The sequence below is a fragment of the Meriones unguiculatus genome, chromosome 7 (assembly GCF_030254825.1).
Source record: "Meriones unguiculatus strain TT.TT164.6M chromosome 7, Bangor_MerUng_6.1, whole genome shotgun sequence".
NCBI classification, from domain to species: domain Eukaryota; kingdom Metazoa; phylum Chordata; class Mammalia; order Rodentia; family Muridae; genus Meriones; species Meriones unguiculatus.
Genome location: NC_083355.1, coordinates 49,069,807 through 49,096,528, shown reverse-complemented (window position 1 = coordinate 49,096,528; position 26,722 = coordinate 49,069,807). Strand labels below are relative to the sequence as shown.

The window sequence follows — 26,722 nt, the reverse complement described above, 5'->3', positions numbered from 1 at the left end:
TTCTAAACCTCCAAGCCCTCATAGTTTCCTAACATTTAGATTTCCCACATTATACTTGCTTTTTGTGAAATCTTAGCTCTGGTTGATGCTCCATGTCCTCCATGACCTCTCCTCTAGCTCTGCCTCTAAACTCTCCTCTCACACTTTCTCCACCCACTCATTTCCTGCCTTCTAGCTCCTCCCCTCTTTCCTGTCCTTTGGCTCCTCCCAGCGCAACATTGTGCCTACTTGCTTTATTTGGAAGTTTACACCAAGTTGAGACAAGATGCTTAGAATGAGTATCACAATGTAATAACCAGATTGAAACCAGAGAGTGGGGGGCAGAAGTCAGCATTTGAATGAACAAGGGTAAGGTATATAAATTTCAAAAGAACATTAAACCAACAATCCTCTTTGCTTTTCAGGATGGGGATTGAGCATTTTAGCCAGAGTCCTCCCTCTTGATTATTTTCTTTTTTTTGATAATAATTTTTATTTTTTATATTAATCACAGGTTATTTACTTTGTATCCCAGCTGTAGCCTTTTTCCTCATTGCTTCCCAATTCCAGCCCCCCTCCCTCATCTCCTCCCTGTCTCTTTCCAAGGCCACTGATAGGGGACAACCTCCTCCCCTTCCATCTGACCTAGCTTATCAGGTCTCTTCAGGACTGGCTTCAATGTCCTCTTCTGTGGCCTAGCAAGGCTGCTCTTCCCTCGGGGAGGGAGGGGGTCGAAGACCTAGCCATTGAGGTCATGTCAGAAATAGTCCCTGTTCCCCTTACTAGAGAATCCACTTGGATACTGAGCTATCATGGGCTATATCCAAGCAAGGGTTCTAGGATATATACATACATGGTCCTTGATTGGAGAAACATTCTCATGAAAGACCCCTGTGCCCTGATATATATGGTCCTTGTGTAGCTCCTGTCCTCTCTAGGTCTTACTAACTCCTCTTTCTTTCATATAATTCCCTGCACTCTGCTGAAGGTTTGGTTATGAGTCTTAATATCTGCTTCAATACATTGCTATGTAGAGTCTTTCAGAGGCCCTCTGTGGTAGGCTCCTGTCCAAATAGAAGACCCAGAAATAAACCCACACACCTATGGAAACTTGATTTTTGATAAAGAAGCCAAAACCATTCAATGGAAAAAAGACAGTATCTTCAACAAATGGTGCTAGTTCAACTGGATGTCTATATGCAGAAAAATGAAAATAGATCCATATTTATCACCCTGCACAAAGCTAAAGTCCAAGTGCATCAAAGACAACAACATAAAACCTGACAAACTAAATCGGTTAGAAGAAAAAGTGCGGAAGACCCTAAAACTCATTGGCACAGGAGACTACTTCCTGAACAGAACACCAACAGCACAGGCTCTAAGAGCAACAATCAATAAATGGGACCTCATGAAACTGAAAAGCTTCTGTAAAGCAAAGGACACTGTCATGAAAACAAAGTGACTGCCTACAGATTGGGAAAGAATCTTCACCAACCCTTTATATGACAGAGGGCTAATATCCAGTATATATAAAGAACTCAAGAAGTTAAAAAGCAACAAATCAAAGAATCCAATTAAAAAATGGGGTACAGAGTTAAACACAGAACTCTCTGTAGATGAGTTTCTTTAGGTGTACAGATTTTAGTAGGTTTATCCTATAATATATGTCTATATGAGTGAGTATATACCATGTGTGTCTTTTTGCTTCTGAGACAACTCACTCAGGATGATCCTTTCCAGGTCCCACCATTTACCTGCAAATTTCATGATTTCCTTATTTTTAATTGCTGAGGAATATTCCATTGTGTAAATGTACCACAATTTCTGTTTCCATTCTTCAGTTGAGGAGCATCTGGGTTGTTTCCAGCATCCAGCTAATACAAATAAAGCTGCTACAAACATGGTTGAGCAAATACTTAGAACAAATGAATATGGATAAATCTTTCCTTGATAGATTTCTTTCCATGAATATTCTCCAGATAATAAAGGCTCAGATATTGCAAAGAAAAAAAGTATTTAAATGCCAAGAGACATGAAAAACTAATAATGTGAAAGAAAAAATTTGGATTATGATATACTTAAGTAAGGCAAGTAAGTGTAAATCACTCTAAAGAAGAAACCTAATCCACTCTCCTTACCATGCTGCAACTTTCAGAGGACGGTCTTACTCTGACAGTGAAAGAGACTCTATGCAAGAAGCACTGAGGCTTTGAGGAAGAGAAATTTGAATTTCAGTAGCTGTTACAGCTGTCATCATAATTTTTGAAAAGATAGCCAATCACAGGCCTGTAATTTGGAAGTAGAGTTGTTTGAATTCTGAATCTCTATGAGATGAAGCCATTATGATTTTATTTCATTCATAAATTCTTTCATTTAAAGCCATTATTAATCAAATAACTCTTTCTATATGAAATAAATTGTTACTTTTCAAGTGAGAACAACTTCTAGGTTTATAGTGTTATCCTTGTGGCTACACTTTTCATCAGATCCAGTGAGCAAATCTCCTCACATCTTTATTTACAAAGCAGATCTTCTGGGTCACTAGGGCCTAAAATTGTCCATTTTCAACTTAGCTTGCAATTGGATAAATACTGCCTCCTCCAATATAATGTAAATCCCTAATTGCTGCTTTCTTATTAGTAAGTATAAAAAGACATAGAAATGTGTATATTAATTGTGAACTAACACCTGATGTGATATTTCTGAGGGTCCATTCATTACTGAAAGGTGAAGAATGATTCATTTTTTGAACCATTCTCTCAATCTTTCCATCCTATTCAGGGAGCTTTTGGTCTTAGCCTATGATAATAAAGTTACAGACATCAGAAGATGTGTACAGAACTCAAAATCTGTATTTACTCCAATAAAAAAAATACATCGAGATGGTTTCTCAGAACTTTTGAATTTTTTTACCCTAGCATTTTTTTTATCTATTCCCTTTAATTACCCTTTTTAAGAATGAAGCTCAGTAACCAAGTATTTTTCCAAAGTAAGAGGAACAAGGACTATTTCTAACAGGATCTCAAGGGCAGGCTCTTTGACCTCCCCCCTCCCCAGGGGAGGAGCAGCCCTGTTAGGCCACAGAGGAGGACTTTGCAGCCAGCCCTGAAGATACCTGATAAAACAGGGTCAAATGAAAGGGGAGGAGGTCCTCCCCTATCAGTGGACATGGAAAGGGACAGGGAAGAGACCAGGGAGGGAGTGTGGGGTTGGGGAGGGAATGAGGGAGCTGGATACATCTGGGACACAGAGTTAACAAAATGTAACTAAAAAGAAAAATAAAATAAAAAAAAAAAGAATGAAGTATTGTTTTCAGTATATTCTATAGACCAGACTTAGTGGTCACAAAGTTTTTTAGTCTGTTTTTGTAGCACATAGTTTTGATGGGTATAATAATCTGGTCTGATGGTTATGGACTTTCATGACTTCAAATATATCCATATCCCTCGCGACCCTTGGGCCTTTAAATGTTTCTGTCAAATAATCGGGTATTCTTGGAATGGGACTGTTGTTATAGATGACTTGAACTTTTTCTTTTGAAGTTTTTAATATGTTTTGCTCCCCTACCTTCCTCCTTCCATTCAAGACACCTAAGATCCCCAGCTGCTTTCCAGAAGCTATCATGTCCAACTGGCCCCTCTTCTTTTCTTTGGGACTTTTACATCTGAACCATGAAATCTTCACCTACCTCAGGTTACCAGGAGACCCAGAGTTCTGCTAGCTGCCTTCTGAGATTCTCCATTCAATTTATACACCTTTGTAACTCAGGACCAGGCTATGCTAGCAGAAGAAACTTGTTCCAAGTTCCTAAAATGAGTTGTTGAATATACCAAGACTAGAACTGACAAACAGAAGACCTGGGATAAAGGCTGTCATCCAAAATACCATACAAATTGAAATTGGGGTCCCAACCTTGCTATTACTTAGTCTATTTCTGAACACTGTAAAAACCTCCTATAATAAAACAGTGTTTTCAGAACATTAAAAGGAAGACTGGGGAGAGGGCATGCTAGAAAAAGACACTAGAACACCTGCCATACCAACCTGAAGTAGCCAAAAGAAAGACACCCAACTATCTGCCACTGGTGTCACTACAATGAACACTGTGTCATGGAGAGATGGGAAATATGAAGTACACAGTTGAGAGATGGAAGAGAAAGCAAAGCTGAGGGGTTTGTACACTGTGGAGAAAGGTGGAACTAGAGATTCAAGAGAGGTGAGGAACAGGCAGATATGAGGAAGGCATGGTGAGTTCCTAGCCTGGGCTACCACCAAGAGCCATGTCTGGGTCCATGATCCTGCTGTAGCTGAGATCTATGTCTATGTCTGTGGCCTGAGCTACCACCAAAGGCTAAGCAGATGATTAAATAGTTCAAAGAAGGCAGAAACAAATAGTTGAATGAAATAAGGTAGCCAATCTAAGAGATGAAATCTGAGTTCAAACTGTTGAATTAAATGTAAAATGAAACTCAGTAAGCCAACTTAACATGTCAATGGAAAACCTCAGTAACAGAATAGATCATGTTGAAAAGTAGGGGATGAAAGAGAAAATGTATTACTCAATGAAGGTCAATAGGAAAATATAAAAACTATGAACAGAATATATAAGAGTTTGGAGACACCTTCTAAAGACCTAATCTCTGAACTGTTGCTATAGAAGGAAAAGAACATAATGAAGTGGTATAAAGAAAATCTCCAGCAAAATCATAGAAGAAAAGTACTGAAACCTAAAAAAAGGATGCCAATTAAAGTGCACTAAATAGGTAAAGGCAGAAAATAAATTCTCCACAGCATATTTTTTCAAGTATTTATTTATTTATTTATTTATTTATTTATTCACTTTATATCCTAATTGTAGCCCATTCCCTCCTTTTCCATTCTCCCTTTTACCCCATTTTCCTACCCTATTCCTCAGATAAAAGAAGCCCCCTACCACTAACCCACCCCAACATATCAAGTCACATCAAGACTGAGCTCATCTTCTTCCTCTGCTTGGAATAAATGATAAAAAAGCAGGCAAAAGAGTCCATGTCCTTATCCTCTTTCTAGGTGATCTTCTTTTGACTAGATATGCATAGTGGGCCTTGGTCCAGTCTATGCATAGTCTTTGGTTGGTGCTTCAGTCTCCATAAGCCCCTCTGGGCCCTGGTTATTTGACTCTGTAGGTCTTCTTGTGGAGCTTCTGTCCCATCCATGTCCTTCTATCTTTCTCCCCACTTTTCCACAAGACTCTGTACACTTCACCCAATGTTTGGCTGTGAGTTTCTGTTTTGATCCACTGTTGGTTGGAGCTCCTCAAAATACAGCTATATAGGCTCCCATCTACAGCATATTATTATACATTACTAACATGGAGAAATGCATTGAGAATATCTGTAGAGAAATTTTAATCCAGCAACATGATTGCTCTAACAAAGGATCACATTCTTCTAGGTCTGTTTGTCTTGGCTGGAATACAGTCATGCCCTTTAGTACACACTTTTAATCCCAAACAATAAAGGTCAGGTTAGTTTCTGGAAGGCAGCATCCATGTTTGAAATTGACACCTAAGTGAGAGACAAACAAGATGCATGGAGAGAAAGAGACTTTTTACTAAGGCTTGATTACCAGGACAGTTTTACAGAGACAAGTTAAAGGTAGAACAAGCTAGACACAGGTGAAGAAAAAATGAGCCAGAAGATTAAAACATATGGCCAGAATTAGTTTGAGACCAGAAAGAGCAATTCAGTCAGAAACCAAACAAATCAAAATAACATTTACAAATATCAACAGATATATATTTTTTCAGTAACTTCCTATGTGCTTGATAATTTCATAACATATTTCTCAATTACTAATGAAGAAAATAAATTTCAGGAAAACAAAGAAAATATTTTTGGTTTAATGGTGTTGAAAAAAGGGGATTTGTGTTGTTGTCTTCTGGGACTAGGGAAAGGGCATTGCAGGAGAAAAGGGAAGGTGGGAGGGGCTGGGAGGAGACAAGGGAGGGGACTGCAGCTGGGATACAAAATAATATATATATATTATATGTATTATATAATAAATAAAATTAAATTTAAAAAATAAAAATATTTTTTATAGTAAATAGTTTATTCACTTTGCATCCCAGCTGTAGCCCCCTCCCTCATTCGTTCCCAATACTATCTACCTCCCTCATCTCCTCCTATGCCCCTCTCCAAGTCCTCTGATAGGGAGGTTCTCCTCCCCTTCTGTCTGACCCTAGCTTATCAGGTCTCATCAGAACTGGCTACATTGTCTTCCTCTGTGGCCTGGTAAGGCTGCTCCCCAATTAGGGGTTGGTGATCAAAGAGGCAGCCACTGAGTTCATGACAGAGACAGTCCTTGTTCCCCTTACTAGGGAACTCACTTGGACACTGAGCTTCCATGAGCTACATCTGTACAGGGGTTCTTGGTTATCTCCATGCATGGTCCTTGGTTTCATTCTTTTATATATAGATATCAGTTTTCCCCTGAACTACTTATTGAAAGTACTATCTTCCAGTAATATATTTGTGTGTTGCTTTGTTATTAGTGAGTTGTTTAAGAGGAAACTGATCTCTGGGTTCCTGTTCTGGTCTAGTAGCCTGTACACATATTTTGATGCCAGTGCTAATCTATTTTGGTTTCTATAGCTTTATACTATCTTTTTAAAGTTAGAAATTGTAATGTTTTTTGCTTTGTTCTATTTGCTCAAAATTGCATTAGCTATTTGGTATTTTTTTTTCTGATTTCTATAACTCTTCTGATTAGTTTTATTGTGTGCAAAATTTAATTGCTCTTTCATTAGGGTCTGTACTCAATATCTGTTGCTTAGGATTTATGAGCACTTCAATATAATTAATAAGAGATCTTTCTAATAGTGAACAAGGTAATTTTTCACTTGTCCATTCTCTTCAAAAGATTTACCGGTGTTTTCTTGTTTGCACTGCAGAAATAATGTATTACTTTTATAACGTTTATTATTTAGTAGTTTTCTGTTGCTATTGTTGTTTGTAGTTCTTATGAAGTAGTTTCCTTGTCAGATAATTTGGCATTGTTGCACAGCAATGGCACTGATTTTTATATATTAATATTATTTTCTGCATTACCATTTTTAAAAGTTTTTTGTTGTAATGCTTGAGGTTTACTGAACATAACATCATGTCTTATGCTGACAAGGATAGTTTGACTCCTTTCATGTGAATTTCTGTGTCCTTTATTTCTTCCTGTTGCCTTATTGTTCTTTGTTGGATCTCACAGTGGTACAGTGAATGAGACTGATGAGAGTTGGAAACCTTGTGTTGCTCTGTGTCTTAGAGTTTAACTCTTTCAGGTTTTTCTCATTAAGCAGGTTAGCTGTGATTTGTCATGTTTTCTTAGTTATGTTGAGGTCATTTGAATTTTCACCCAATTTTTTTAAAGATTTTAGTTAGCATGAATGGATTGTCAAATTTGTTAAATATTTTGGCTATATCTGTTGAGAGCATAGCTATTTCCTCCTTTTTTCAATTGACTATTGTGTTGTATTTATTGATTTGTAATTTCTCTTTATTTTGTATCTTGCTACATTAATAAAATCCTTTTTCAAATCTAAGAGTTTTATGATGGAGTCTTAAGAATTGTTAAAATACAGAATCATTCCAGCTATGGGTAAATATAATTTACTTCTTAACTTAAAAAGAGATATAAAAATATAAATTTTCCATACTATAGCTTATTTCACATGCAATTTCCCTCAACATCATCAATTTATTAAACCTTTCTAGGTGCACTAATGTATGATATATCATAAAACATTATTAGCAGGAAACTGTGATTGATAGGACTAAAATATAGATCATGCTTTGATTATAATTATAACTGCTTTTAGGAAGGCAAATAGATTTATGGGACTCTTAATTGAAAGGACATGTGTCCAATAGTCTGACCCTAGCCTATCAGGTCTTATCAAGACTGGCTACCTTAAGTCTCTTCTTATAGAGACTGGCTCACTTATGTGCCCTGAGGTTTTTTTAATAGTGTGTTTTCATAACCTTTCTATTCACTGATATTTTCATAGTGTAGATTCAAGCTTTGAACACAGGATTTATGGCTGTAGAAAACACACTCAATGACTTGTTAATGGAGAAAACTTGTATATAGCTTTTAATTGCTCTTTAGAAAATGTGTATACTGTTGTAACATCACTGGCATACAGGTTGTCATGATTTTTAATAAATACTTTCTTATAGAGAGATATTATGAACATTGTTAAGGAAACACTTTTAGTCTTGGTTTCTAACTTTAATTAGTACACTAATGTGATAACATAATTTATGTCTAAATATTATAAAGAAATTATTTGTTTAAAAGACTTATTTCAGATAATATTATTTACAATGATTCAAAAGTTAATGAAAATCTAACATGTTGAATAAGTGACATCAGTAAAGTATCTAAAGACATGTTTTACTTTCCTCAAAGACTAGACACAAGCATTTGGAAAATATAATGGGAATGACTTTAATTTAATTAATACCATTTTGACTAAAAGATATTAAATATAGAAAATAGAAAACTTGATATGATGAAAAGAAAAGAAGAAAAAGAATTACTGAAGAATCAAAAGATAACCACAAAGGATTTTTTATATTATATCAAAAATAGTGACTTAATGTCCTCAATATCTAAATTTCAATGTGGCATATACATTCAATGTAATTACTGTCAAAAAACCATTATGCATGTTAATAAAACTGATACCTTATTGTCACCTTCTGAAACTATTTCAATATTTGAAAATATTGTGTAAATAAAAATTAGAATAAAAAACTTTTATTATTCCATTTCAAAAACTAATTTGATGGCAAATAATAATAAATGATTTAATTAAACATCATCAGTTAACCTAATTGAACTAGCGTAGATAGCAATATATAAGTACTTAGACATAAAATACAATAAAGATGTGATATCATCAAACTAGGAGAATAGCTACATTTTTTAGGTTTTAGTGTTTATTATTAAACATTATTTTGGCAACCAAAAAATGAAATAATCTTTACTATTCAATAAAAGTTATAAACTTCAAAATAACACATGGCTTTTCATAGCTGAGTAGAAATGTACCACAATTTCTGTATTCATTCCTCCATTGAGGGACATCTAGCTTGTTTCCAGATTCTGGCTATTATGAATAGAGCTTCTACAAACATGGCTGAGCAAATGTCCTTGTTGTATATAGTTGAGCATACTTTGGATATATGCCTAGGGGTGGTATAGCTGGATCTTGTGGAAGCACTATTCTTATTTTCGGAGAAAACGCCAGGTTGATTTCCAAAATGGTTGTGCAAGTTTAGTTTACTTTCCCATCAGCAATGGAGGAGGGTTCCCCTTTCTCCACATCCTCTCCAGCATGTGTTGGTACTTGAGTTTTTGACAAGGAAATCATGAAATTTGCAGGCAAATGGTGGGAACTAGAAAAGATCATCTTGAATGAGGTAACCCAGAAGCAGGAAGACATATGGTATATACTCACTAATAAATGGATATTAACCATATAATGTAGGATAAAAATAGCAAAATTTATAGTCCTAAGGAAGGTAAACAACAAGGAAGACCCTAGGGAAGATGCTCAATCCTCTTTCAGAAGGAAAAAATGCAGCAGACATTGAAAGCAGAAGAAGTCAGAGAACAGGGCAGGCACCAACCATAGAAGGCCTCTGAAAGACTCCACTGGTCAAGGTATCAAAGCAGAGGCTATGCCTCATAGCCAAACTTTAGGCAGAGGGCATGGACTTTTATGAAAGAAGGGGGATATAGAAAGACCTGGAGGGGATAGGAGCTCCAAAAGGAGACCAACAAAGCCAAAAGAAAAAAGAAAAAGAAAAACTGTGCCCTGGGAGCCCTGCAGAGACTGATACCCCAAACAAAGGACAATGCATGGATAGGACCTAAAACCCCTGGCTCAAAGGTAGCCCATAGACTCAGTATCCTAGTGGGTTCCCTAGTAAGGGGTACAGGGTCTTTCTCTGTCATGAACTTAGTGACATGTTCTCTGATTACCTCTACCTGGGAGGTGCAGCCTTAAGCTACAGAGGAAGACAAAGCAACCAGTCCCGATGAGACCTGATAGGGTAGGGTTAAATAGAAGGAGAGGAAAACCTCTCTAATCCATGGACTAGGGGAGGGGCATGGGAGGAGAAGACGGAAGGAGGGTGGGATTGGAAGGAGATTAAAGAGGAGGCCATAGCCAGGATACAAAATTTTATAAATTGCAATAAATGATAATAATAAAAAAGAACACATGGTTATGTCAAACCATATGATTTTTTGATAAATTTGTAAAGATATTTAATGAAAAATTGTTTATAATAAATAAGTTAGAAGATTAATTAATAACAAATGGGATGTGCATTGAACATATGACAGGAGTCTACCGCAGAAGGCATCAGAAAGACTCTACCTAGCAGTGTTTCAAAACAGATACTAAGACTCATAACCAAAACTTTGGCAGAAAGGGAGTTAGTATGACATGGAAAGGATAGCAGCTCCACAAGGACCAAATATATCTGGGCACAGGGGTCTTTTCTGAGACTGACACTCCACCAAGGACCATGTATGGATATAACCTTTGCTCAGATGAAGCCCTTGGTAGCTCAGTAACCAATTGGTTTCCCATAGTAAGGGGAACAGGGACTATTTCTGACAGAAACTCAGTGGCAGGCTCTTTGACATCCCCACCCTTCAAGGGAGGAGCAGTCCTGCTAGGCCACAGAGGAGGACTTTGCAGCCAGTCCTGAAGATACCTGATAAAACACGGTTAGATAAAAGGGGAGGAGGTCCTCCCCAATCAGTGGACTTGGAAAGGGGCAGGGAGGAGATGAGGGAGAGAGGGTGGGATTGGGAGGGAATAAGGGAGTGGGATACAGCTGCGATACAGAGTTAATAAAATGTAACTAATAATAAAAAAATAAAATTTAATTAAAAAAATAACACATGATTATGTCAAAACCATATGATTTTCTTGATAAATTTGTAAAGATATTTAATCAAAATTGGTTTACAATAAATAAGTTAGAAGATTAATCAATATTTATTAAGATTAATGATAATAGCATAATAAAACACAACTAGAAAAGACTGTGGTACACATGAGCATAAATAACTAGTAACTGGACTAATAAAGAACTCCACAAATCTGATTATATAGGAAAATAATATATTGGAAAAATGAAAAAAAAACATAAATATGTGGTTCATAGAAAATGGTAAAGTGGGAAGCCAACTTTGCACATATGACAATATGCTCAACTTCAGCGCCATAAGAAGAAAAAGAAAAACAGTTAATATCAGTATTTTACCATTATCTTTACAACAGTATAAAGCATCTCACAATTTCAAGTGTTTTACCAATTTAGAACTTGGAATATACACTAAAAAATTTTATTTATTATTGTTTCTTTCTTATTAGTAATACAATCAGCAAGAAAAAAATCTTACTCTATCTATATTTAACATTTTTCACCAGATATTTCCCATAGAATTTTTAATCTCTGAATTTCTCAATGTATATATTAAAGGATTCAACATGGGAGTGATAGCTGTATAAAAAACAGAAATAGATTTATCAATAGGGAAGTTAGAAACAGGTCTAACATACATGAAAATGCAGGGAACAAAGAAGAGGACAACCACCATGATATGAGAGCTGCAAGGAGACAGGGCTTTTCGCTGCCCTTCCTGACTGTGAGTCTTAAGTGAGCTTAAGATAATTACATAGGAGAGTAGAAGAACAAAGACTACCATACACATGGCTCCATTGTTGGCAACTACAGTGAGACCAATAAAGTAAGTGTCAGTGCATGCAAGTGCCAATAAAGGGTACATGTCACAGCCAAAGTGATCAATGACATTAGCTCCACAGAAAGGAAGTTTATATACAGACAGAATTTGAACCAGAGCATGTACAAACGCTCCAGCCCAAGCTACCACCAAAAGTGAGACACAAACCTGTTGATTCATGATGGTTGAATAGTGCAGTGGTTTACAGATGGCCACATAGCTATCATAGGCCATCACCACCAGAAGGAAGACTTCAGCACCACCAAATAAGTGCTCTACAAAGAGCCGAACAAGATAAGCTGTGAAGGAGATGGTCCTTTTATCACAAACTAAATCTTTAAGCAATTTGGGCAAGATGGCAGTAGAATAAACAGAAGTACATAGGGGAACCCAAGGAGGGGCTGGCAATAACTGTAACCACAATGAGCAGGTTGCCCATGATTGTCACAATGTACATGAGCAAAAACATGACAAACAATGCTTTTTTGCCCAGTATGATCCTGATTGAGCCCCAGGAGGACAAATTCTGTGACATTGTTACTCTGTCCCATTTATTAATGTGTCTGTCTTGTTTCAAAAACACTTCAGCACAGAACCTGCTATTAATCCTGAAGAGGGCCATGAATCCATTCAGTCAAGAAGCACATTTTCAATATTACTGTACACAATGATGAACCTGCCAAAAGCATGGAACAAACATCTTCTTGCAAAGAGCTCCATAATCTGTTACTAAATCTCTAAGAGTACATTTCTATCTTTATATGCATATATTATACCTTTCCCTGACAAGGCTATGGGATATTTTCAGAAGAGGGGATGGAAAGATTGTAAGAATCAGGAGTGATGGCTAACTTCAAGGGAACAGTATTTTCCAGACAAAACTGGAATTGCATGTAGGAACTCACAGCAATTGTGACAATATGCACAAGGCCTGCTCAAGATCAGTCCAGAAAAAATCCAGCATGAAGACGAGAAGGTGGCCAAGAAATCCTACCACTTGTTGAGAAGCTACTGGCATTTGATATCTTCCAGAAGAGAATCAGTGTTCTTTGATTCTATGACCCCTAGTAGGTCTGCTACACAATAGCACAAGCCCCACTCCAAAAGTATCTGAGTAACACAAATTATAATCAATGGGTTAACAAAACATTATGAGAGAAGATGAAATGCAATGTTAAGTGGGTAGGGAGGTGAGAAGGGGTTGGAGAAAGATATCAAATTGTAGTGTATAAAATTTTCAAAGAAATAATAAAATGTTATGTTTTTAATCTGCAAAAAGTGGTAGCACTACAGCTAATTGTGACAACTTACTTAGAGCCAATTTTGAGCTGGTGTTATGAGAAGATATTTTACAATATATTCTGTATATTTCCTAACATCCCTGTGCAACTTGTGTAGTACTGTGATAGTGCACTATTAGAAATAGGTACATTTGAAGCAGGAAAAGACAGAGAACAGGACAGGAGCCTACTACAGAGGAGCTCTGAAAGAATCTACCCAGCAGGATATCGAATCAGATGCTGAGACTCATAGCCAAACTTTAGGAAGAGTGCAGGGAATCTTATGGAGGAAGGGGGAGATGGAAAGACCTGGAGGGGACAAGAGCTCTACAAGGAGAGCAATAGAGCCAAAAATACCTGGGCCCAGGATGGCCTGATGCTCCAATTAAGGACCATGTATGGAGAGGACCTATACACCCTGCTCAGATGTAGTTCATAGACAAGTCAGTCTCCAAGTGGGTTCCCTAGCAAAGAGAGCAAGGATTGTCTCTGACATGGACTCACTGGCCAGTTCTTTGACCACTTCTCTCTGGGAGGCAGCCTTGCCAGGCCACAGAGGAAGACAATGCAGCCAGTTCTGATGAGACCTGATAGACTAGGGAAGGATAGAAGGGAGAAGGACCTTCCCTATCAGTGGAATAGGAGAGAGGCATAGGGGGAGAAGAAGGAGGGAGAGTGAGATTGGGAGGAGATGAGGAAGGGGGCCACAACTGGGATACGGAGTGAATAAATTATAAATAGTAATAATAATAATAAATAAATAATACATAATAATAGAAATAGGCTCTACTAATCTCAAAACACTTTTACTCTTCAAATATATCCTATTTATCTCAAGAAAGCATTTAAACTGTATCAAGTATCCCCAATGTTATTTAACACATTGCTGCCTATAACAATTTTCTCAGTCTGTTTTCCTAGAATTATAATTCTGTCATTTCATCATTGCCAGTATCAGTTGTTTTCACAATTACACATACTGTTGTAATTTTCGCAATACTTTTTTTAAAAACTGGACTTAAACTAACCCGTGAGTTCTTAGATGTAGACTAAAATTATATCTCGAGATTGTCTGTCTCATTCTGTATAAGTACTACCGACATTTACCTGTAAATAAATTTACTTTCCCTTGATTTAAGCAAGTAAATTCCACTCACATGGACTTAGTGATGGAGGACATGTGTAGAGTTCGAGCTTTCTTAGAAGTAGTTGTGATGTTTCTTCTGCATGCTTCCTCTGGGTCAGATCTATAGAAGTCCTTCGGGCCGCAGGCTGGAAAGGGCTGGCCTATTGTAAACACAAGGATATAACATAAAAAATTTATGTCAGTTTTGCCTCATTCATTTCTTGTTTTCTCTGGGTTTTAATACCTTTCAAATTTATTAATAATATTGATATGTTTTCAATAAAATTGAGTTACTTACAAAAGTAAGACAAAATGCCAGTGTAAAATTATTTCTATAATAGAGTGAAAATAGATTATTTTATGATAATGTAAACTGCATTATTAATTAGCAAAGATTTCATTCCATTAAACTGAAGAATAATATTACTACCTTCAGCTTAAGCATTCCTTAATATTATTCTAAAAACTAATGATTTAATATAGTTATTAAAACATATGTTTAAAAATATTCTTGTAATTCCAAAAAGACCCTGTGTGATAATGAAGTTATTTACAGTCATAAAGAAGAATAATATTAAATTTTTCAGTAATGTAGATATAACCTGAAATAATCATATTAAATAAGTAAATTAGCTTAATGAAGACAAATATTACATTTTTATTTCATTTTGTGTTTTAGGTGTGATATAGATACAAAAAACATATAAGTACAGAAGACCTAAATTAAAAAGTGGAACTTTCTAGTGAAACTGAGGGACTTTGAAAGGAGAAGGGAAAGAAAACAGGGAGAACAGAAAGAAATGTGGTAGGTGTTAATCCTCAAAAATGCATACATATTCATATGAAAGTTTTCATATAATCCAGTATAATCAAAATTAAAGTGTGTTATAAAATATTCTATAAAAGACTAAACAATAACACAATTAGTATCTATATAGAGTATGTAATCCTCTATTAGTTTTTCTATGTAGACACACTAATATTTTTCAGGGAAGATTTTAAGAAACACCCAAAACCTTACGTATAGATACTAGAACTTGATTGAATTTTGCTATCATGTATATTAATACTTGAGATGCTGAGTAATTGTGAACATTCAAATTGAAATATAGCCAAATATAATCATACATCTTTAATAATATCATATGAATAGTAATGTCTCATAAAGTAAAATAAAAATAACAACATCCTGAACAGAACACCAACAGCACAGGCTCTAAGAGCAACAATCAATAAGTGGGACCTCATGAAACTGAAAAGCTTCTGTAAAGCAAAAGACACTATTTTTAGAACAAAACGAAAGCCTACAGACTGGGAAAGGATCTTCACCAACCCTATATCTGACAGAGAGCTGATATCCAGAATATATAAAGAACTAAAGAAGTTAAAAAGCAGCAAATCAAGCAGTCCAATTAAAAAACTGGGGTATGGAGCTAAACAGAGAATTCTCTGTAGACAAATACAGAATGGCAGAGAAACACTTTAAGAGATGCTCAATGTCCTTAGCCATCTGAGAGATGCAAATCAAAATGACCCTTAGATTTCACCTCACACCCATCAAAATGACTAAAATAAAAAATTCAAATGACAACACATGCTGGAGAGGTTGTGGAGAAAGGGGACCCCTTCTCCACTGCTGGTAGGAATGTAAATTGGTACAACCACTTTGGAAATCAATCTGGGGCTTTCTTAGACAACTAGGGATAGTGCTTCCTCAAGATCGAGCTATATGACTCCTTGGCATATATCAAAAAGTTGCTCAAGTACAGAGCAAGGACATGTTTGTAGAAGCTTTATTTGTAATAGCCAGAACCTGAAAACAATGAAGATGTCCATCATTGGAGGAATGGATACAGAAACTGTGGTATTTCTACACAATGGAATACTACTCAGCAATTAAAAATGAGGAAATCATGAAATTTGCAGGCAAATGGTGGGATTTGGAAAAAAATCATTCTGAATGAGGTGTCCCAGAAGGAGAAAGACACACATGGTGTATACTCACTTATTTAGACCTATAAGATATGATAAACATAATGAAACCTACACACCTAAAGAAGATAAACAAGAAAGAAGACCTGGGGTAATGTGATCAATCCTCACTTAGAAAGACAAATGGGATGGGCATTGGATGTGGGAGAAAACAAGTAACAGGACAGGAGCCTACCACAAAGGGTCTCTGAAAGACTCTGTCTAGCAGTGTACCAAAGCAGATACTGAGACTCATAACCAAACCTTCAGCAGAGTTCAGGGATTCATATGAAAGAAGGGGGAGTTAATATGTCCTGGAGAAGATAGGAGCTCCACAAGGACCAAATATATCTGGGCACAGGGGTCTTATAAGAGACTGTTTCTCCAATCAAGGACCATGTATGGATACAATCTAGAACCTCTGCTCAGATGTAGCCCAAGGTAGCTCAGTATCCAAGTTGGTACCCTAGTAAGGGGAACAGGGACTATTTCTGACATGAACTCAGTGGTGGTCTCTTTGACCTCCCCACCCTCCATGGGAGGAGCAGCCCTGCTGAGCCACAGAGGAGGACTTTGCAACCAGTCCTGAAGATACCTGATGATTCAGGGTCAGATGAAAGGGGAAGAGGTCCTCCCCTATTAGTGGACTTTGAAGTGGGCAAGGAGGAGATGGGGGAGTGAGGGTGAGATTGGGAGGGAATGAGGGAACAGGATACAGCTGGGATACAGATTTAATAAAATGTAACTAATAATAAAAATAAATAAATAGAAAGAATTCATCTAATAAAATAATAAGTTCTATCCAGCATTTCAGATCCATAAATGTTGAGTAAATCTAACACAGCCCAGGAGTATCTGACACTGTGCAGTAATTCAGAGTCTGAGTACAGTGAATGTTGTAAAGCTGTTTTGAATGAACAAGGACATTTGCTCAACCATGTTTGTGGCAGCTTTATTTGTAATAGCCAGAAACTGGAAACTACCCAGATGTCCATCAACAGAGGAATGGGTACAGAAATTGTGGTACTTTTACACAATGGAATACTACTCAGCAATTAAAAAACAAGGAAATCATCAAATTTGCAGGCAAACAGTGGGATCTAGAAAAGATCATCCTGCGTGAGGTATCCCAAAAGCAGAAAGACACACATGGTATATTCTCACTTATTTAGACCTATAAGGTAGGATAAAAATACTAAAATATGTACACCTAAAGAAGATAAACAAGAAAGAGGACCCAGGGTAAGATTATCATCCCACTTAGAAAGACAAAGTGGGATGGGCATTGGATGTAGGAGAAAAAAAGAAACAGGACAGAAGCTTACCACAGAGGGCCTCTGAAAGACTACCTAGTAGTGTATCAAAGCAGATGCTGAGACTCATAACCAAACCTTCAGTAGAGTGCAATGAATTATATGACAAATGGGGAGGTTAGTATGACCTAGAGAGGACAGGAGCTCCACAAGGACCACGTATATCTGGTCACAGAGGTCTTTTATGACACTGTTTCTCTAACCAAGGACCATGTATGGATATAACCTAGAATCCCTGATTGGATGTAGCCCATGGTAGCTCAGTATGCAAGTGGGTAACCTAGTAAGGGGAACAGGGACTATTTTTGACAGGAACTCAATTCCTGGCTCCTTTACCTCCTTCCACCCCCCAAGCGAGGAACAGCCTTGCTAGGCCACAGAGGAGGACTTTGCAGTCAGTCCTGAAAAAAACCTGATACGCTAGGCTCAGATGGAAGGGGAGAAGGACCTCTCCAAGCAGTGGACTTGGATAGGGACAGGGAGATGAGGGAAGGAGGGTGGGATTAGGAGGCAATAAGGGAGGGGGCTACAGCTGGGATAAAAATAACCTGTGATTAATATTTAAAAAAAATTAATATATAAAAAAGATATTGTGAATGGATGGTTTACAGCATAGTCATTTGATACATGGACTTGAGAAAAATCACTATTATAGTGAGAAATCAAGCTGTACTTTCATCTCTCAGAGTAACTAAAAGGTGACACTTGGTATAATGAATGTAATTTGGAACGCACACATTTAAACTTTTTATATTGTTTCTATATACAACTTGATAAATGGAAATAGAAAATTTTCTTCAAGAATTTAGCTTCTCTATCTCTGTGACAGCATTAATGAAGAAACCCTGATTCCTGGCATATTCGTAATATTATGCAGATGCTAGCTAGACTCTCTGATTCTAATATTTATGAACTTAATTGTCCATATTTGACTCCTATCTCAGGAATCAATTATCTATATTACTTCTGTTTTCTCCACCATTGAGTGAACATTTCATGGACAGATTAGTTAATATTTGTTTAATTTCTGATAAAGGTGCTTATGATTCACACATGTTGATGAATACCTAGAAGTGTTAATATTGCCAACTACACTGAGAAAATCATTTATAAATTCAAAAAGGATGAATGAGAAAATAATGCTTATATGTTAAAATATATTTGAAACTCCAAATTAAGGAAATAAAATTGAACAGTATTGAAATAAATATTAAGATAGAGTGACTATTGTATTCTCTAGAGAACAAAGATTATCTACTTAAATGTTAATTTAAATGCCTGCTTTTGAATAAGAGACTAAAGTAGCAAAAGAGAACAATAAAGAAACTCTTTTTTCATTTTTATTTATTTATTGTTATAATTTATTCACTTTGTATACTGGCTGTAGCCTCCTCCTTTGTCTCCTCTCAATCCTACCTTCATTCCCTTCTCTCTTATCCTTCTATACCCCTCCCCTAGCCCACTGATAGTGGAGGTCCTCTTTCCCCTATTGTCTCACCCTATCTTATCAGGTCTCATCAGGACTGACTACATCATCTTTCTCTGTGGCCTGGCAAGGCTGCACCCCCCCCAGGGGGGAAGTGGTCAAAGAGCCAGCCACTGAGTCCATGTCAGAGACAGCTTCTGCTCCCTTTACTGGGGAACCCACATGGAGACTGAGCTGCCTATGGGCTACATCTGAGCAGGTGGACTAGGTCCTCTACGTGCTTGTTCCTTGGTTGGAACATCAGTCTCTGCAGTCCCTCCCCCCCAGGGCCCAGAACTTTTGGCCTTGTTGTTCTCCTTGTGGAGATCCTGCCCCCTCCAGGCATTTCTATCTCCCTCTTCTTCCATAAGGTTCCCTGCACTCTGCCCAAAATTTGGCTATGAGTCTCAGCATTTGTTTCAATACCGTAATTGGGAAAAGACAGCATCTTCAACAAATGGTGCTGGTCTAACTGAATCTACATGTAGAAAAATGCTGATAGATCCATATTTATCACCCTGCACAAAACTAAAGTACAAGTAGATCAATAACTTCAACATAAAACCAGATATATTAAACCTGTTAGAAGAAAAAGTGGAGAAGACCCTTGAACTCATTGGCACAGGAGACAACTTCCTGAACAAAACACCAACAGCACAGGTCCCATCAATAAATGAGACCTCATGAAATGGAAAAGCTTCTGTAATGCAATAAAATTTTTGTCTCTGTTAAATAATAAAAATCCAGGCTTTCTTTTTTCAAGAGTTATATAGACCACTCAAAACTGAGATTGATTTTTTTGCTCCAAAGTCTTCTCATGGCATTTTTCATTTCTGCATTCCTTAGTGTGTAGATCAAGGGGTTCAGCATTGGAGTTATAAAAGTTACAAACACAGTCACAGACTTATCAATGGGAAATGTGGAAGTAGGCCTTGCATATAGGAAGATGCAGGGAACAAAGAATAAAACAACCACAGTGATGTGGGATGCACATGTGTACAAAGCTTTGCGCTTCCCTTCCAGACTATGTGCTTTAAGGGAATGAAAAATGACAGCATAGGAAACTAGGAGAATTATAAAGGTGACAGTGCAAATTGCCCCTCCATTAGCGATCATACAAAGCCCAATGAGGTAAGTATTGGTGCAAGCTAGCTTTAGCAAAGGATACATATCACACACGAAGCTGTCAATGATGTTTGGGCCACAGAAAGGGAGCTGATAAATGAAGATGAACTGAATTAGTGAGTGAAGAAAGCCTCCAATCCAGGCCCCCAACAGCATGAGAACACACATCCGTCGATTCATGATTGTCAAATAGTGAAGAGGTTTACAGATGGCTACGTAACGATCATAGGCCATCACCACCAGAAGGATGACCTCAGCCCCAGCAAATAGATGATCTATAAAAACTTGAGTCATGCAAGACTGGAAGGAAATGGTCTTTGTTTCATAGAGTAGGTCAATGATCATTTTAGGAGCAATGGCAGTAGAATAGACAGTATCTATAAATGACAAATAAGCCAGAAAAAAGGACATAGGGTAACACAGGGACTGGCTGGCCATGATGGTCACAATGATGAGCAGATTGCCCATCACTGTCACAATGTAGGTGAGCAAAAATATGACAAACAGAACCTTTTGGCCCTCTGAGTTCTGGGTGAGGCCCAGGAGGATAAACTCAGTCACATTGTTCCTCCTTTCCATATGTTATTCAGAGGTTGTTGAATTCACTCAGATGTCAGAGGTTGCAGACAAGAGCAGATGAATTTTAAAATGATACTTTCGAAATGAATTTGAAATGATAAGTTCTGTGTTACAATGTAGCCATTTTCTCATCAATTCTCCATCTTGGTTACATAGTTAGTTTGAATTTCTTACTGCATTGCTCCACTCATTTTCAAAAACTCCTTTCTACAACCATAGTAGTGAATCTTCAGGGATCTGGCAGATACTTGGGTGATTTATCTGTGAAAAGATCTAAGAAAAATACAATCACATGAAGACTGTATGTCTGTATTTATATGAAATCATATCTAGAACATACATCATAAAATTTTGTGACAAAGTTTAAAGACAGCCTTTCTGATTACACAGTAAGAGTTCCTAGCATCTGTAAATAACAGCAATTGCCCCAGACACTTAAATTATTATTTCAATATCAAACCCCTTGGAGATGTAAATGAGCAAAAATAAACCTTAAATTTTATTCTATCCATGGAAATACAGAAAAACAAAAATTATCTGCATACTCATAAAATCAGTGATGGTTGCTTGACAGTGTATGTTGTATATTTTACCAAAATCAGAAATAATGAGCATTTGGACATTTTAAAATAACACATTAAAGAGACAGTTTATTAACAGTTATATTCTCCAACTGAAATTAAAGATATACTTTATATTATGAAATAGTACTGTAAAATATATGTTACGGTACTTGTTATGCTTTACCATAGCTTTTCTCCATCTTACAACACATTTCAAAACATGAAACAATATTTGAAGATATTATTTTAATTGAACTAATCTATAAAATTAAATGCATGTATATGCTTTCTTATTCTTGGCCATGGTGTAAAAATTTTCTGATATAACTGAAGGCATAATTAAGGGAGGTACAACTTGTTCAAAATAAGCAGATTTCCCATAAATATGTTAGCTCGGTTTGCTTTTCCTTTCTGCCACTTGTTTAAAATCTAGATGTCTACGACTTTGTTTTTTAACCCTGGAAATCATAACTTAGTTTGATGAAGATAAGATGATATTATGACCATATCAATCCATGTAAAATGGCAAGAACAGGATGAGAGCACACATACTTACTGAGACTTTAAATTTTAGTCACACAAATATTGCCCTCCTTTAGCTTACACTGAATATCTGTATTCTTTCCATTTTAAATGCATTTTAGTTTAAATTATGGATTTACCTACATTTGACTTAAAAAATGAGGCTGAGTACTTGATGTGTTGTCTCATGTGAAAATTCTTGTTGAGAATATGTCAAGGGCAAGCAACTCTAAAGCTTTACTCATTTACTTAAAAATAAAAATTTTATAATACATTTAGTCAGATATGTAGTACTGAATAACTTGTTTTTCATTACTGTGCCATTTATATATCTGCATCAATGTGGTTCATGTCTAGTAAGAAATGGCTTTTATTTTATACTTTAAGGCAACATTAATTCCCAAAGGGAATGCTTCAAACACTCCCCAAAGTGCTTGCTTCAAATTAAGTTAACCAAGGATTCATGCCCAAGAGAACTGATGAGTATCGTCTACATGCTCCTTCCAATGAAGTTTGTATGTTCAGCATTGTACCTGGACAATCAAATAAGCATAATCAAGTAGAATAAAACAGAAAACGAACAGTAAATATCAAATTATCTACCAAAAGCAAAAATATTGTATAAAACATCGTTTAAGGGTTAATTTCCAATAAATACGGATTTTAAAATTGAAGACCAGAAGGCACTGACATGAAAGAAAATCTCAATGCTTCATATAGGACAGATATGCAAAAAATAATATATATCATAAGTCATTGCTTATTAATGTACTAAAAGTTTTGATACAATTTAGATGAGATAATCCTCACATGTCCAATCCAACTTTATTGAAAATGATATCATAAAATAAATTCAGCTCAGCAATTAAAAAAAAAAAGAAATCATGAAATTTGCAGGCAAATGGTGGGATCTAGAAAAGATCATCCTGAGTGAGGTATCCCAGAAGCAGAAAAACACACACAATATATACTCACATATAAGTGAATACTAGACCTATAAGATAGGATAAACATACTAAAATCTCTACACGTGAAGAAGATAAATAAGAAAGAAGACCTGGGGTAAGATGATCAACCCTCACTTAGAAAGACAAATAGGATGGACATTGGAAGTAGGAGAAAACAGTAACAGGACAGGGGCCTACCACAGAGGGCCTCTGAAAGACTCTTCCTAGCAGTATATCAAAACATACTGAGACTCATAACCAAACCTTCAGCAGAGTTCAGGGAATCATATGGAAGAAGGGGGAATTAGTATGACCTAGAGAGGGCAGGAGCTCCACAAGGACCAAATATATCTGGACACAGAGGTCTTTTATGAGACTGTTTCTCCAACCAAGGACCATGTATGTATATAATCTAGAACCTCTGCTCAGATGTAGCCCGTGGTAGCTCAGTATCCAAGTTAGTACCCTAGTAAGGGGAACAGGGACTATTTCTGACATGAACTCAATGGCTGGCTTTTTGACCACCCCCTACTTTGAGGGAGGAGCAGCCTTGCTAGACCACAGAGGAGGACTTTGCAGCCAGTCCTGAAGAAACCTGATAAGCTAGGGTCAAATGGAAGGGAAAGAGGACCTTCCCTATCAGTGGACTAGGAAAGGAGCTGTAGAGCTGGTACCTAACTAGAGACTTTACCACAATTGACTAGTGTTCATGGTACCCTGTATGCTACCAGAGGAGAAAGATAGCCAGCTGCTGGGGCCTGCCAGGCAGAGTCGAATGGTTCTTGAGTTGGGTGTGAGGATTAAAATTAATAAAATAAACACACAGCACACAGGAAACTTTTTAAAGGTCCAGACTCGACAGCTTTTGCAAAAGGCAGACTACTGCAGCAGGCAGCAAGTCTCAAGTGTTGCCTCATCCTCTGCCTCCAGCCTTCTGACCACTTTATTATTTGAGGAGTTCCTTTTTGTCAGTCAAACATCTCAGAACAATAGGTTAATTTGCACAAGGAGCCAGAGGAAGAGGTGTAACCCTCACAAGCTATCCCACCTGTTGTCACAAACAAAAGGAGATGGACTTGCAAGTTCTCCTCTGCCTTTAGTAAAGGCCTGCTAAAAACCATCTCTCCGCCGAGATTAAAATAACAAAGCAGGCTGCTGAGTCACGGCTCCCGACAGCCAGCAAATTAGCTGCAACCTCTAAATATAATCTATAGCAGTGACCTACCAATATGATATGCTGCTACAATCTTAGCACAAATGTTGTTTGATTAACTGTCTGATTTGATTTATAACCCACTCCACAAGTAACCTACTCCTGAAAGTTCACTCTCAGTAGTATTCAGTTAGAAAAACTGATGTTTGCTATCTGGTTATAACAATGTAAAGTGCATGATTGTTGGGGGATGGGTGGCTTCTTTCATTCACTGCTGCATTCCAACTACTTTGAATTATTCCTATTACACACACACAAAAAAATAGGACTGTATTTCCTATTAGTGAGCTCTGAAGATGTCCATGGCAGTATTTAGCAGTCCATTACTTGGGACAGGAGGATCAGGATATAGTTCTGTGGGAACAGTATCCACAGGGATACAGTATCCACAGAGCCTGAGAGTATAGCATGGTACTGGGAAGAATCTGAACAAATCCACCACTTTATTTCTCTAGACTGTATTTTCCTAACAGATTTCCTGTCTATGGTATTTTCTAAAACTCCTACTGTTAAGACTCTGAACTGTATTACTATATCAAATGGACTATGGATTATGTTATTTTTTTATAAGGAAGGCAGAAACTGTTCTCTTTCAATGGGCCATGGGCTCCTAATGAGACAGACATTGAAAATACTTTGGAATCAGACTTCTAAGCTAAGAATGTTACTGGGTTGTTTTCTTTTATTTAATTAAATTTTTATTTTTTAAATATTAATCACAGATTATTTACTTTGTATCCCAGCTGTAGCCCACTTCCTCATTCCTTCCCAATCCTATCCTCCCTCCCTCATCTCCTCCCTGCCCCTTTCCAAGTCCACTGATAGGGGAGGTCTTCCTCCCCTTCCATCTGATTCTAGCTCATGAGGTTTCTTTAGGACTGGCAGCAATGTTTTCCTCTGTGGCCTAGCAAGGCTGTTCTTCCCTCAGGGAATGTGGGAGGTCAAAGAGCTAACCATTGAGTTCATGTCAGAAATAGTCCCTGTCACCCTTACTAGGTTACCCACTTGGATACTGAGCTACAATGAGCTACATCCAAGCAGGGGTTCTAGGTTTATCTATACATGGTCCTTGGTTGGATAAACAGTCTCATATAAGACCCCTGTGCCCAGATATATTTGGTCCTTGTGGAGGTCCTGTCCTCTCCTGGTCATACTAACTCCCCCTTCTTTCATATAATTCCCTGCACTCTGCCCAAAGTTTGGCCATGTGTTTCAGCATCTGCTTTGATACACTGATAGGTGGAATCTTTCAGAGGCCCTCTATGGTAGGCCCCTGTCCTGCTTCTTCTTTTCTTTGACTTCCAATGTCCATCCCATTTGTCTTTCTAAGTAAGGATTAATCATTTTACCCTGGGTCCTCCTTCTTGTTTAGCTTCTTTAGCATGTTTATCCTATCTTATAGGTCTAATATCCACTTAAAAGTGAATATACACCGTGTGGATCTTTCTGCTTCTGGGATACCTCACTCAGGATGATCTTTCCCAGTTACCACTAGTCCCCTGCAAATTTCATGATTTCTTTGTTTTTAATTGAGTAGTATTCCATTGTGTAAATGTACCACACTTTCTGTATCCATTCCTCAGTTGAGGGACATCTGGGTTGTTTCCAGGTTCTGGCTATTGTGAATAAAGTTGCTACTAACATGGTTGAAAAAAAAATGATTGTTCTTGTTGTGTACTTGAGCATCATTTGGATATATGGCTAGGAGTGGTATAGCGGATCTAGAGGAAGAAGTATTCCTAATTGTCTGAGAAAGCTCCAGATTGATTTCCAAATTGGTTGTACATTCCCATCATCAATGGAGTAGCGTTCCCCTTTCTTCCCCGCATGTGATGTCACTTGAGTTTTTTATCTTAGCCATTCTGATGGGTGTCAGGTGAAATCTCAGGGTCGTTTTGACTTGCATCTCCCTGATGGCTAAGGAATTTGAGCATTTCTTTAAATGTTTCTCTGCCATTCTACATTCCTCTACAGAGAATTCTCTGTTTAGCTCTGTACCCCATTTTTTAAAATGGGATTGCTTGATTTGTTCCTTTTTAACTTCTTTAGTTCTTTATATATTCTGGATACTAGGTCGTTCAGATTTAGGGTTGGTGAAGATCCTTTCCCAGTCTGTAGGCTGTCGTTTTGTTCGGACAACAGTGTCTTTTGCTTTACAGAAGCTTTTCAGTTTCATGATGTTCTATTTATTGATTGTTGATCTTAGAGCCTGTGCTGTTGGTGTTCTGTTCAGGAAGTTGTCCCCTGTGACAATAAGTTCTAGGCTCTCCCCCAATTTTATTCTAACTGATTTAGAGTATCTGGTTTTATGTTGAGGTCTTTGAGCCACTTGGACTTTAATTTAATGCAGGATGATAAATATGGATCTATTTTCATTTTTCTGCATGTAGACATCCAGTTGGACCAGCACCATTTGTTAAAGATGCTGTCTTTTTTCCATTGAATGGTTTTGGCTTCATTGTCAAAAATCAAATATTCATAGATATTTGGGTTTATTTCTGGGTCTTCTATTTGGTTCCATTGATCCTCCTTTCTGTTTCTATGCCAATAAAAGGTATCTCCATCCCTGACCTCAAGCTGCACTAATGAGAAATACTAATAAAAACTGCATGGTATTGTTTTAGCAATTCTGGATTTCTTGTTATTCCATATGAAGTTTAGATTTTTTTCTTTCAAGGTCTGTAAAGAATTGTGTTGGTAATTTGATGGGAATTGCATTGAATCTGCAGATTGCTTTTGGTAGGATAGCCATTTCACTGATAATCCTACCGATCAGATATATTTGTTCCTTGTGGAGCTCCTATCCTCTCCACGTCACACTAACTCCCCCTTCCTTC

General features: G+C 37.2%; 1 protein-coding gene and 1 pseudogene across 1 annotated transcript; both read right to left on the bottom strand.

Annotated features, from left to right (window-relative positions):
* Window positions 1-11,418: 11,418 nt before the first annotated feature.
* Window positions 11,419-12,332, bottom strand: LOC110544699 (olfactory receptor 4A5-like; annotated as a pseudogene).
* Window positions 12,333-19,694: 7,362 nt separating this feature from the next.
* Window positions 19,695-20,640, bottom strand: LOC110540585 (olfactory receptor 4A15-like). The gene has a single exon (XM_021627341.2). The coding sequence runs from the start codon at window positions 20,638-20,640 to the stop codon at window positions 19,702-19,704; it is 939 nt and encodes a 312-aa protein (XP_021483016.1). The 3' UTR covers window positions 19,695-19,701.
* Between the last annotated feature and the right edge of the window lie 6,082 nt (window positions 20,641-26,722).

What these genes read in the sequence shown, in the direction of transcription:
- LOC110540585 (XM_021627341.2), bottom strand. Translation starts at nt 20,640, where the DNA reads ATGGAAAGGAGGAACAATGTGACTGAGTTTATCCTCCTGGGCCTCACC.